The sequence below is a fragment of the Lycium barbarum genome, chromosome 5, assembly GCF_019175385.1.
Source record: "Lycium barbarum isolate Lr01 chromosome 5, ASM1917538v2, whole genome shotgun sequence".
Taxonomy (NCBI): domain Eukaryota; kingdom Viridiplantae; phylum Streptophyta; class Magnoliopsida; order Solanales; family Solanaceae; genus Lycium; species Lycium barbarum.
Window position 1 is genome coordinate 80,967,174 of NC_083341.1, and position 11,915 is coordinate 80,979,088.

General features: G+C 34.5%; 1 protein-coding gene across 2 annotated transcripts; it reads right to left on the minus strand.

Annotated features, from left to right (window-relative positions):
• Positions 1-250: 250 nt before the first annotated feature.
• On the minus strand, positions 251-11,669 carry LOC132641006 (nudix hydrolase 2-like). Of its 2 annotated transcripts, none has more exons than XM_060357846.1 (9): positions 11,517-11,667; positions 10,104-10,308; positions 2,917-2,982; positions 2,698-2,835; positions 2,054-2,131; positions 1,882-1,932; positions 1,724-1,758; positions 1,258-1,366; positions 251-615 (listed from the first exon to the last, which is right to left on the minus strand). In XM_060357846.1, exons 2-9 carry the CDS (start codon positions 10,284-10,286, stop codon positions 418-420), a joined length of 858 nt encoding a protein of 285 aa, XP_060213829.1. In that variant the 5' UTR covers positions 10,287-10,308; positions 11,517-11,667; the 3' UTR covers positions 251-417. The 2 variants fall into 2 exon arrangements, with proteins under 2 accessions (XP_060213829.1, XP_060213830.1); XM_060357847.1 differs by lacking the exon at positions 251-615 and adding an exon at positions 660-1,105 and having other exon boundaries at positions 11,517-11,669.
• Between the last annotated feature and the right edge of the window lie 246 nt (positions 11,670-11,915).

The window sequence follows — 11,915 nt, forward strand, 5'->3', positions numbered from 1 at the left end:
TTTTTCATCCCTTCCACGCCTAAAAGAGAGGGGATTCACGCTCTTTGCCACATCAGCTTCTAGGGGGATCGAGGCTATCATATTACCAAATTCAAGGGGATAATTATGCCAACGTAAAGTTTAGGTGTACACCGAATAAAACTCAACAAGTTCAGGGGGCCCTGACCTATTCTGCCTTTATTATACAAAAGATTAAGCAAACTCCTGTCTAGCTAGAGTATTATATGCCGGTCCGAACAAATCTAGAAACTTTTGTTTTTAAATCTTGTACTTCTCTTTGAGAATTTATTGAATATGTACAAATATTAATTACAAACCTAGTAATTAAAACGAGCTATGTGTTTAGTGACAAATGCAAAAACCATAAACTTTAAATTTTGACTCCACCACTTTATGACCTTAGGTCACTTTCCATCCTTAATTTTGAGGTAATGTAAATTGTTTTTGGTTGAAGTACAAATAACTCCTCTTAGCAGAAAATCCAGAAGTCATGAGCACATTAGAGAATCCACTGTATTTGTTGTCCTTTTTCGCTAAGCAAATCTCTGCTATTTTATTGAACATCTCATGCTTTTTTACAAAAGGTTGAGCTGCATACTCCTCCATAGGCATCCACTGCGAGTATAAAGAGGAATAAACTATTCAATAAGAAATTATTTTTGGCATAAATAAAACTTAAATGCTAGTTTAATGATCAAATTAAAAGCCAATCATATTGAATTTCACCTACAAATCTCCCTACTGAAAAAAACTAAAACTAATTAATCTTTTTAAATCATACTTTAAATATATTAAACTAAGGAAACTTCAGGGGTTAAATTCACTAATGGTCACTAAACTTTACTTATATGTATCAGTAAAGTCATAAAACTAATTTTTGTCTCATCAAAGTTACTAAGCTTTCATGTTGTATTCGTAAAGCCTCAAAAATAAATTTTTGGTCTCATTAAAATCACTGAACCATGTGTTAATTATCCACAAATTAAAGTATTCACCAAAAGATCAAGTTTCTAGCCCGAAAAATGACCTGTCAGCAATTATTTTAATTTATTTTTTAGCATTACATTGTAAAAGCTTGAGCTGCATATTCCTCCATAGGCATCCACGGCGAGTATGAAAGAGTAATAAAACTAGTACATATTTAATAGGAAATCTTTTATGGCATAAATATAACAACACTAATTAATCTTTAATCATATTAAAGATTAAACTAGGAAAATTCAGGCATAATTAGTAATGAGAAATGACACTACACACCTGTGCTCCCTCAATTTCAGAATCTTGCTTCTGGATCTTATAAGAGAGTGGTTTTAGCATGCAAACAAAGAATAAATCCGACTTTCCGAAGAATGATTTATGGCTTTGCCTGTAATAATACAAATAAATTTGAGTGTCTCAGTGTAAATAATTATTAAGTTTAGAAGAGGAAATTGCACAAGAAAAAAATTATGAAATCCCATCCCTAGTGCTCTAGTACTAGATCCTTCAAAAACCTTCATAAATTAAAGGGGCAATTACCTTTTTGTTCCTTCCTAGAAATAGCGAGAAAATGTATATATGTTTAATTTATTAAGTGTGTGTATATATATATATATTGTATACATAATTATACATATAATATACAATATTTATGTATATGTTTTGTCTATTTTAGCTAGCACCACTGATTAATTTCGGCCGACAGGAATGAAAAATTCCCCTTCTTAGGCATAGGGGATTTTACCTGAATGCAAGTAGCTCTACAAATTCTGCTCTGATCTGAAAAAAATAATATAAAGACAAAAAGAATTAAATAAAAAATAAATGATTTGTAAAATGAAATAATAGTTAGAAATCTAATTAGCTTAGTATGAAGCTCTACTGCTCTAGTATTGAACTTACTCCCGTTTCTTCGTTTACTTCTCTTACAGCAGCATCACATATACCTTCCCCCTGTTATTTTGAAGAATTTGATTTGGTGAGATTTATTTTTTATTTTTGGTGAGAAAATTTTGTTGCAATTCAAAAAAAAAAGACAATAGGAAAGAGTATTCAAAATCGTAATGATGATTACCTCATCAACAACCCCAGTAGGAAGTTTCCACACTCCGGTGCCCCTAAATGTCCCATTTTTTTCTTGGACCACTAATACCTGTGCAAAAATGACATATGTCACGTATATCGTAGTGACGGTAAAATCTGTTAAACAACTTTAAAAATAAAACACATTAAATAATATTAGTTTTTTTTATAAATTGAATTTTTTCTTAAATATTGATACTTTAAAAAACATTTATTTTATTTTCCCATTCATCCTTGTTACATCAATTAGTAGGATGTTAATTATGTGAGACGTTTAATTTATAAGAGAGATAAAAGATGGTTTAAACAAATACTCTTACAATAAAAGGGGTGTGCAAAGACCTTAAAAACTAATAATATGGTCCGGAAGTAGTATTATACTCTCTGGGTTTTAAATTATGCAATGATATTTGACTGGGGGCATAACGGTGTTTGACTTGGCGCTTAGTTTTTTAAAAAAAAAAAAAAAAAAAAACTTTAAAACTTATGTCTTAAAAATGTAATGAAATTTTTTTGGGTAATAAAAGCGTGCCATTGATGGTATATAAAATGAAATTATTAAAAAAAAAAGTATCAATTATTTGCAAAACATGTTAATAAGAAAAGAATGTTATATAAGATGAAACAGATGTGTACCTCTCCGTTATCATTGATGACAAGAGCCCCAACACCAACTCTATGAGAAGCATTTGCAGGAATAGTATTAGGAGTTTGAGGAATCCAGTACACCAACATCAAGTATGTTGGCTCTGCATGGTGATACCAAAATCCTTCCTGCATTATATTTCATGCACCAATAAAAAATAAGTACTAACACATGTTCATGAAACTTTATTTAGTTTTAGTTTTACGTACCTTGACTGCAGCGTTAACTAGGTTGGCATGTTCTATAGGCAATTTAATCCAAACAGCCGTCTTTCCCTGAAACAAAAAGTAGAACATATTGTTCCTTTGACCAAAGACATATCTTCATAATACTCTGTCCATGGAGGACTCATATTAGGATAAACAAAGGCGGAGCCAGAATTCGAAGCTTGTCGTTCGGGGTTCTAATTCTGTAAAGTTATTGGGTTCTTAATTAATAATTTGTACATATTTGACAAAAAAATTAATACAAATATATGATTCGGATAAAAGCTACTGGGTTCGGCTGAACCCACTCCCGAAGGGCTAGCTCCGCCCCTGAGGGTAGAAGGCTAGTAGGTAGTCGCGTTTATCCTTTCTTACGAGTAGTTATATTGCTCTTTAGTTTCTTGTCTCTTGATTTCTGCGAGTATCTGTTGGTTTATAATGACTTATTTACTTTCATTGTTTTCATTTTCATAATTGCTTTGATTTGTTTGCCCGTATCTGACCTTTCCTATGCTTTTTCTTGAGCCGAGGGTCTTCCGGAAACAGCCTCCCTACCTAAGGTGGGGGTAAGGTCTGCGTACACTCTACCCTCCCCAGACCCCACGTTGTGGGATTAAATGGGTATGTTGTTGTTGTTGTTGTTGTACTCTGTCCATTTTGTTGACGACAAGAATTAACAAAGAGGGGAATAACAAGTACTCCCTCCGTTCACTTTTACTTGTCCACTTTTGACTATGCACACTCCTTAAGAAATATTAAATGAAGCGCATAATTTACCAATGTGCATAATTTACCAATGTATCCATATTAATTAGTGTATATTTTTATTGGATTTAAAAAATAATTTGAAGTGAGTATTTAATACAATGGGTAAAACAGGGAAAAAGAAATTGTCTTGTCTTGATATGCTAAAAGTGACAAGTAAAAGTGAAAATCTATTTTTAGAATATTAGACAAGTAAAAGTGAACGGATGGACTATATATTGGAAACTAAAGATCCAAGTTTTTAGTTTTGTGGACTTATATTTATACATTTGAAAAACTTACATCGAATACGTATAAATTGTACTCTTTCCGTGACCCCGTTTACTGAGCAAGAGTTTAAAAAGGAAAGAAGATTTTTTGAAACATATAATCTTATACATGCCATAATATTTGTGTGACTTTTAAAATTTGTATCGGTATAAAAGTTTGTTATCAAGTATATGTAAAATGAAAAGCTTACATTAAATTAATTTTCAAATTAGCAAGAATCATTTTTGTGTAGCAGACGAGAAAAAAAATAGAGTCACATAAATTGAATTAAAGGGCGTATTAAGTTCACAGGCATTGCCAAAATGGACGTCAGAGTATGGTGACATATTTTGCATCCACTATTTTTGTTGACGGAGCATCTAGCTCCGAGCAAATCATGCTCCCAACCAAGTGAAGTACAGACCAAGATGACAATGAAGAAGCCATGAAATGAGCTCCTTTCTGACACAAATTGGTTGGGCTGTATTATTATGCACTTGGGCTGGTTTAGTTCAATAAATGAACAAGCAACTGTTTAAGGGCTGCTTGTTTGTGACAATTTATCTGGCCCAATTCGTGTGACACCAGATAGTATTTGATTAGGTTTAACTTCAGATTTTTACTCTTATAGATGAGAGTTGTAAATATTAGAACAATATATTTTCACTAGGAGTCTATTTCTATTTTGTAGAGTCTAGTTAGGAGTCTTCTTTTGAGCACTTTGTTAAAGCTAGTTAATGATTGAAGCTAGCTAAGTTGGTGAGAATGAGAAATGGAGGGGAAAAGGCAATAGAAGGAAAATGAAGTTCAAAGCAAAGTTCCTTTGAAAAGGAGCTTTGTACCACATTGGTGGTAGAAAGGGAAAGTTATGTGCTTATATTAGAAAGCACTTCCTCTAGCTCTTAAGGGGTTGAGAAGAGGGACTCCCCTCGCGCCGTCGTCGTCGCTCGGCTTCGGATTCGGATTTGGTCAAATGATCTGATTGATAATCCTTTTGGACCAAATTTATTTAAATTCAATCTTCATTTTCTGAAATTATTTTGTTTATTTCCGCCGTAAAATATTAATTAGTAATTAATTAAATTTTGGCGGAATAAAATTAAAACTTCCCCAACGTTCTTATTTTTTTCGGAAAAGGCATGGCACCAGATAGTATTTGATTAGGTTTAACTTCAGATTTTTACTCTTATAGATGGGAGTTATAAATATTAGAACTCTATATTTTCACTAGGAGTCTATTTCTATTTTGTAGAGTCTAGTTAGGAGTCTTCTTTTGAGCACTTTGTTAAAGCTAGTTAATGATTGAAGCTAGCTAAGTTGGTGTGAATGAGAAATGGAGGGAAAAAGGCAATGGAAAGAAAATGAAGTTCAAAGCAAAGTTCCTTTGAAAAGGAGCTTTGTACCACATTGGTGGTAGAAAGGGAAAGTTATGTGCTTATATTAGAAAGCACTTCTTCTAGCTCTTAAAGGGTTGAGAAGAGGGACTACCTCGCGCCGTCGTCATCGCTCGGCTCAGCTTCGGCTTCAGTTTCGGCTTCGGCTTCAGATTCGGATTCAGATTTGGATTTGGTCAAATGATCTGGTTGATTGATAATCCTTTTGGACCAAATTTATTTAAATTCAATCTTCATTTTCTGAAATTATTTTGTTTATTTCCGCCGTAAAATATTAATTAGTAATTAATTAAATTTTGGCGGAATAAAATTAAAACTTCCCCAACGTTCTTATTTTTTTCGGAAAAGGCATGGCACCAGATAGTATTTGATTAGGTTTAACTTCAGATTTTTACTCTTATAGATGAGAGTTATAAATATTAGAACTCTATATTTTCACTAGGAGTCTATTTCTATTTTGTAGAGTCTAGTTAGGGTCTTCTTTTGAGCACTTTGTTAAAGCTAGTTAATGATTGAAGCTAGCTAAGTTGGTGTGAATGAGAAATGGAGGGAAAAAGGCAATGGAAGGAAAATGAAGTTCAAAGCAAAGTTCCTTTGAAAAGGAGCTTTGTACCACATTGGTGGTAGAAAGGGAAAGTTATGTGCTTATATTAGAAAGCACTTCCTCTAGCTCTTAAGGGGTTGAGAAGAGGGACTCCCCTCGCGCCGTCGTCGTCGCTCGGCTTCGGATTTGGATTTGGATTTGGATTTGGTCAAATGATCTCATTGATTGATAATCCTTTTGGACCAAATTTATTTAAATTCAATCTTCATTTTCTGAAATTATTTTGTTTATTTCCGCCGTAAAATATTAATTAGTAATTAATTAAATTTTGGCGGAATAAAATTAAAACTTCCCCAACGTTCTTATTTTTTTCGGAAAAGGCATGGCCTCTCCGAACAGCCACCAAGCCTATTCTGAACAGGCATGTTCGAGGCTATATAAACTGAGGCAATGCCTCAATTTTCGACTACTGAAAAATTTATTCTGCATTCTTTTCCCAAAAATAAAACTATCGAGTCTTAGTGTGTTTCGTTGCCAAATTTGAGTTCGCCGAATTCGTAGGCGTTTGAGGTACCGCCACTCCTGCGACAGGTATATCCGTTTTATCCTGGGAGGAAATAATTTGTAACCTCGGTTACAGTGAGGGGGTTAAATTCCTTAAGGACACACAGTGAATTCTGTGGTCTCGGATATTTCTTAATTTTTGCACACAGTTTCTGCCTTCGTTTTCTACTTACTGGTTTTTTCCAGTTTCTTATTCTGGTTTCCTACTTCCTTTGGACCAGAGTTTCTAACATTTTTGTTGGAAAATGAGCCTCGAACTTTCAATGAAGCTATGTCTTCATCGGAAGCTCAATTTTGGAAAGAGGCAATCAATAGTGAGATAGAATCCATATTGGACAACCATACTTGGGAATTGGTTGATCTTCCTCCAGGGAATAAACCTTTAGGTTCCAAATGGATTTTCAAGCGGAAAATGAGAGCTGATGGTACTATTGATAAATATAAGGCAAGACTAGTTGTTAAAGGGTTTAGACAACGAGAAGGTCTTGACTACTTTGATACATACTCTCCGGTAACGAGGATTACATCTATTCGGGTGTTAGTAGCGTTAGCCGCCGTGTATGGTCTTGAAATCCATCAAATGGATGTGACAACAGCCTTCTTAAATGGAGAGTTAGAGGAAGAAATTTACATGGAACAACCTGAAGGGTTTGTAGTTCCAGGGAAAGAGAAGAAGGTGTGTCGACTTGTTAAGTCTCTTTACGGACTTAAACAAGCACCTAAACAGTGGCATGCAAAATTTGACCATACGATGCTGTCAAATGGATTCAAGATAAATGAGTGTGATAAATGTGTTTACATTAAGAACACTCCGAACCACGTCGTCATTGTTTGTTTGTACGTGGATGATATGTTGATAATGAGTAACGACATTGCTAACATAAATGCCACTAAGCGCATGCTTGCTAGTAAGTTTGATATGAAAGACTTAGGAGTTGCCGATTTAATTCTGGGAATTAAAATCCATAAGACTCCTCAAGGTCTAACATTGTCTCAATCTCATTATATTGAAAAAAGGTACTTGAAAAGTTCAAGTACTTGAACTTTAAAGTTGCAAAGACGCCAATTGATATGAACCTTGCTCTTGCAAAGAATAAAGGTGAAAGTCACTCTCAATTGGATTATGCCAGAGTGTTGGGAAGTTTGATGTATATCATGAACTGTACGCAACCTGATATTGCGTGTGCTATAAGTAAACTAAGTCGCTACACTAGTAATCCCGACCAAAATCATTGGCTGGCAATGAAACGAGTTTTAGGGTATTTGAAACATACTCAAAACTTTGCTTGCATTATAATAGGTATCCTGCAGTTATTGAAGGATACAGTGATGCAAATTGGATCACCGGTTCAACTGAAACTAAATCCACAAGTGGATATGTTTTTACCATAGGTGGACGAGCAGTGTCTTGGAAGTCATCCAAACAGACATGTATCGCCCGCTCTACAATGGAATCTGAGTTCATAGCTTTAGACAAAGCCGGTGAAGAAGCTAAATGGCTCCGAAATTTCTTAGAAGATATTCCATTTTGGCCCAAACCGTTGGCTCCTATATGCATACATTGCGATAGCCAAGCGGCAATAGGAAGAGCCGGGAGCGTTATGTATAACGGAAAGTCTCGTCACATACGATGAAGACATAATACCGTTAGACAACTACTCTCTAGTGGAATTATCACAATTGACTATGTTAAGTCAAGAGATAATGTGTTGGATCCACTAACTAAAGGCCTAACTAGAGAGGTGGTTGAAAGATCATCGAGGGGAATGGGACTATGACCGAGGACAAGTCATCGTGGAGGTAACTCTACCTAGAAGACTGGAGATCCTAAGATCTAGGTTCAAAGAGATCAAACAAAGTCATTGATGACGGTTCAACATTGTCACAATAACTTTTTGGTCCATTCTCGTGATGAGACAATGTTCAGTACCAGGATAAAGCATTACGGCTTTTTAATGGTTTCTAAGTTTGATACGGGGTATATCAAATAGTGTATCTACGGGATGACACATTTAGAAATCACCTATGTAAGTGTGAAGTGTAAGCCGCTTCAAGGAGAATTCTGTAAGGCCAATTCTCTATGCACTTATGAACCAGGCAGTGTTCATGGCTGAAACGAACAAAACAATGAGAACCAAAGATGGTTAAAGGGTTAATTGTGTGACATGTGGTTGTCTAGGTATACACCAAAGCTCGACGGTTCAAAGATATCAAATCTACCAATTGACCGAGTATATCCGACATATGTTCACTACAGAAAGTTCAAAGAGAAATCTACTTATCCAGATGCGATTAATCCTTGCTTACGAATCACACAGTTTTTTTGTCATGCATGTTTTTTCATCATATAGCCATTCCCCATTCGGGGGATTGTTAAAGCTAGTTAATGATTGAAGCTAGCTAAGTTGGTGTGAATGAGAAATGGAGGGAAAAAGGCAATGGAAGGAAAATGAAGTTCAAAGCAAAGTTCCTTTGAAAAAGAGCTTTGTACCACATTGGTGGTAGAAAGGGAAAGTTATGTGCTTATATTAGAAAGCACTTCCTCTAGCTCTTAAAGGGTTGAGAAGAGGGACTCTCCTCGCGCCATCGCTCGGCTCGGCTTCGGATTTGGATTTGGATTTGGATTTGGATTTGGATTTGGTCAAATGATCTGATTGATTGATAATCCTTTTGGACCAAATTTATTTAAATTCAATCTTCATTTTCTGAAATTATTTTGTTTATTTCCGCCGTAAAATATTAATTAGTAATTAATTAAATTTTGGCGGAATAAAATTAAAACTTCCCCAACGTTCTTATTTTTTTCGGAAAAGGCATGGCCTCTCCGAACAGCCACCAAGCCTATTCTGAACAGGCATGTTCGAGGCTATATAAACTGAGGCAATGCCTCAATTTTCGACTACTGAAAAATTTATTCTGCATTCTTTTCCCAGAAATAAAACTATCGAGTCTTAGTGTGTTTCGTTGCCAAATTTGAGTTCGCCGAAGTCGTAGGCGTTTGAGGTACCGCCACTCCTGCGACAGGTATATCCGTTTTATCCTGGAGGAAATAATCTGTAACCTCGGGTACAGTGAGGGGGTTAAATTCCTTAAGGACACACAGTGAATTATGTGGTCTCGGATATTTCTTAATTTTTGCACACAGTTTCTGTCTTCGTTTTCTACTTACTGGTTTTTTTCCAATTTCTAATTCTGGTTTCCTACAGTTCTGAACACGGGCGTATAACACACTTAGCGTGTATAGATTTTTCTATATAACGCAGGCATGTATACATTGTAAAACATACAATAATACAATCAGTACAAGGAAAATTCCTCCCAAATTCCTTCTCTTCTTTCAATTTTTAAATCTTAATCGAGGGGCGCATTTGTTACAATGATTATCAGTTCACGTGAGATCAATAACTTTTGCTTAGACCATATAATTGTATTAAAAAATCATTAAATGTATAGTAATCAATATTTAGATTGAAACCCTGTCCATTGGTCCAATTATTATTGTATATTAACTCGAGACAATAAACTCAAATTTTTTAATCCGCCTCCGCTTAAATCTGCTTTCGAGAACGAGTGTTGTTATGTTTTTCTGTCGAATCTCCAATAACTTACACCATTTAGCAAAGAAGGAGAACAAGCCTCTTTTTTTTCATAAAAAATGAAGAAGAAAAAAAAACCTGTTTTGTCCATTGTGTAATTGATGCTCTAAGCTTAGTAATGAAGTGGTTAGAATCCATTGACTCCTTGATGTGGACATTCATACCGTCATATGCATCTTCATCTGCCTCAAATACTTGTCCCTTTTGCTCCATTATAACTCCACTTTCGAGTGCTCTCATTATCTCTTCCACCGTAACCATCGTTCAAAATTTCTTTGTATAGCTGAAAAACGTTTAATCAATAGGAAAGCTGTTATAACTAAAAGAAGAATTAAATCTTTAATTTATATCTATCTATGATGTTTAAGGAGACAACAAGGAATGGCACAAAGTTGACGACAAAATGGAACATGCTTTGTTTAACCTTTTGGAACATGCTATATTTCAGACAAAATGCATGGAAGATGCTTTGTTTCAATTGTTGAATACCTTTACGAATTAAGTGTTTAGCTTTTATAATAAGTTTACGAATTAATTAAGTGTATAACTTTTATATACGTGTAAAGAATTTTAATCTATTTGGTCAGCTAAAACAAGCCTACACCATCACAAGAACGGATGCGCTGCTCTCTTAACTACAAGTTTGGGGTTCGAGCCCTGAGTATGGAAAAATCCTTGGTAGGGAACGTTTCCTCCCGAATGGGGTCCTACGCGGCGCGAATCCGAATATGATCGGGCTCCAATACGGATATCGAACACTGAGTGAAAAATAAAAAAACAAGCCTTCTCATTAGTAGTATAAATAATTTAGAAAATAGAATTTAAATTATATACTCCCCTCATTTCAATTTATGGGAATCTTTTCGGAGCATGTGAGTCAAACTTTATAACTTTCACCGTAAATTTGGTATAAATTTTTCAAGTTTGTAAAAATTAAATATATATATATTTAGAAACTACATAAAAAGACGTACTATAAGTCATGATAATTTATAATTCAAATAATTTAGAAAAATTGTAAGAAAAATGTGGTCAAAGAATCACCTCGTAGGTTCCCCAAAGTATTACTCCCTCCGGATAAAAAAAAGAGTCCACTTAGCAAATCAAGAAAGAATTAACCTTATTTTTCCATATTTGCCCCTATTAAGTGTTATATGATCAAATCCTAATCCCTATTTAATTAGGGTTAGTTTAGTCAAATTACCTATTTTTGTCTTGAAGTTATTATTTTTTTAAGGGGTGTGCAAATGGCTAAGTGAGCTACTTTTTTGATCCGGATGGAGTAATAGATTCACATAAATTGAAACAAAGGGAGTATATAAACCGTTAGTTTAAAGATTTTTTTTTTAGATCATCAGGTCAGACAAATGATATCTAAAGAAAAACCTCCTTAAAATATGAGATCTAATTTTGTAAATTTGAAAATAAGACAAAAGGATATGAAAGAATTGAAGTGATAAAACATATACATTTAGTTAGTCCGTAACTTACAAAGATTTGAAGGAAGGAGCTTGTAAGTACCTTTGACAAGTTGTCTGAATACACTTGCCAATGAATATCAACAAATAATTAATTTCAGTACCAAATCTGAAACCCAACAAGCTTTATATAGACTCATTAAGTTTTCCTTCTCCCAGTAAGAACACGCTCCTACATGACTGCAGGCGTGTCTTCGATTTATAATAATTATTATATGCTGACCACTATTATTTTTCTATGAAAAAAAAAAAAGATGTCGTCAACAAGAATTGGTAGTCAGGGAAGTGGTCTTAGTTGGTGAACTAATTTTACCAAACATTTAGTTATATGTATCGTAATTTGTACGCTCAGTGAATTTTAACATGTAATTGCAGGTTGATTATACTATTTACTCATTAATTAATAGAGTAT

Coding starts and splice junctions, on each gene's coding strand:
- LOC132641006 (XM_060357846.1), bottom strand. CDS start 10,286: ATGGTTACGGTGGAAGAGATAATGAGAGCACTCGAAAGTGGAGTTATA. Junction 1,933..2,053: donor CTACTGGGGTTGTTGATGAG/GTAATCATCATT, acceptor TCAAAATAACAG/GGGGAAGGTATATGTGATGC. Junction 1,367..1,723: donor GTAGAGCTACTTGCATTCAG/GTAAAATCCCCT, acceptor GTATTATTACAG/GCAAAGCCATAAATCATTCT.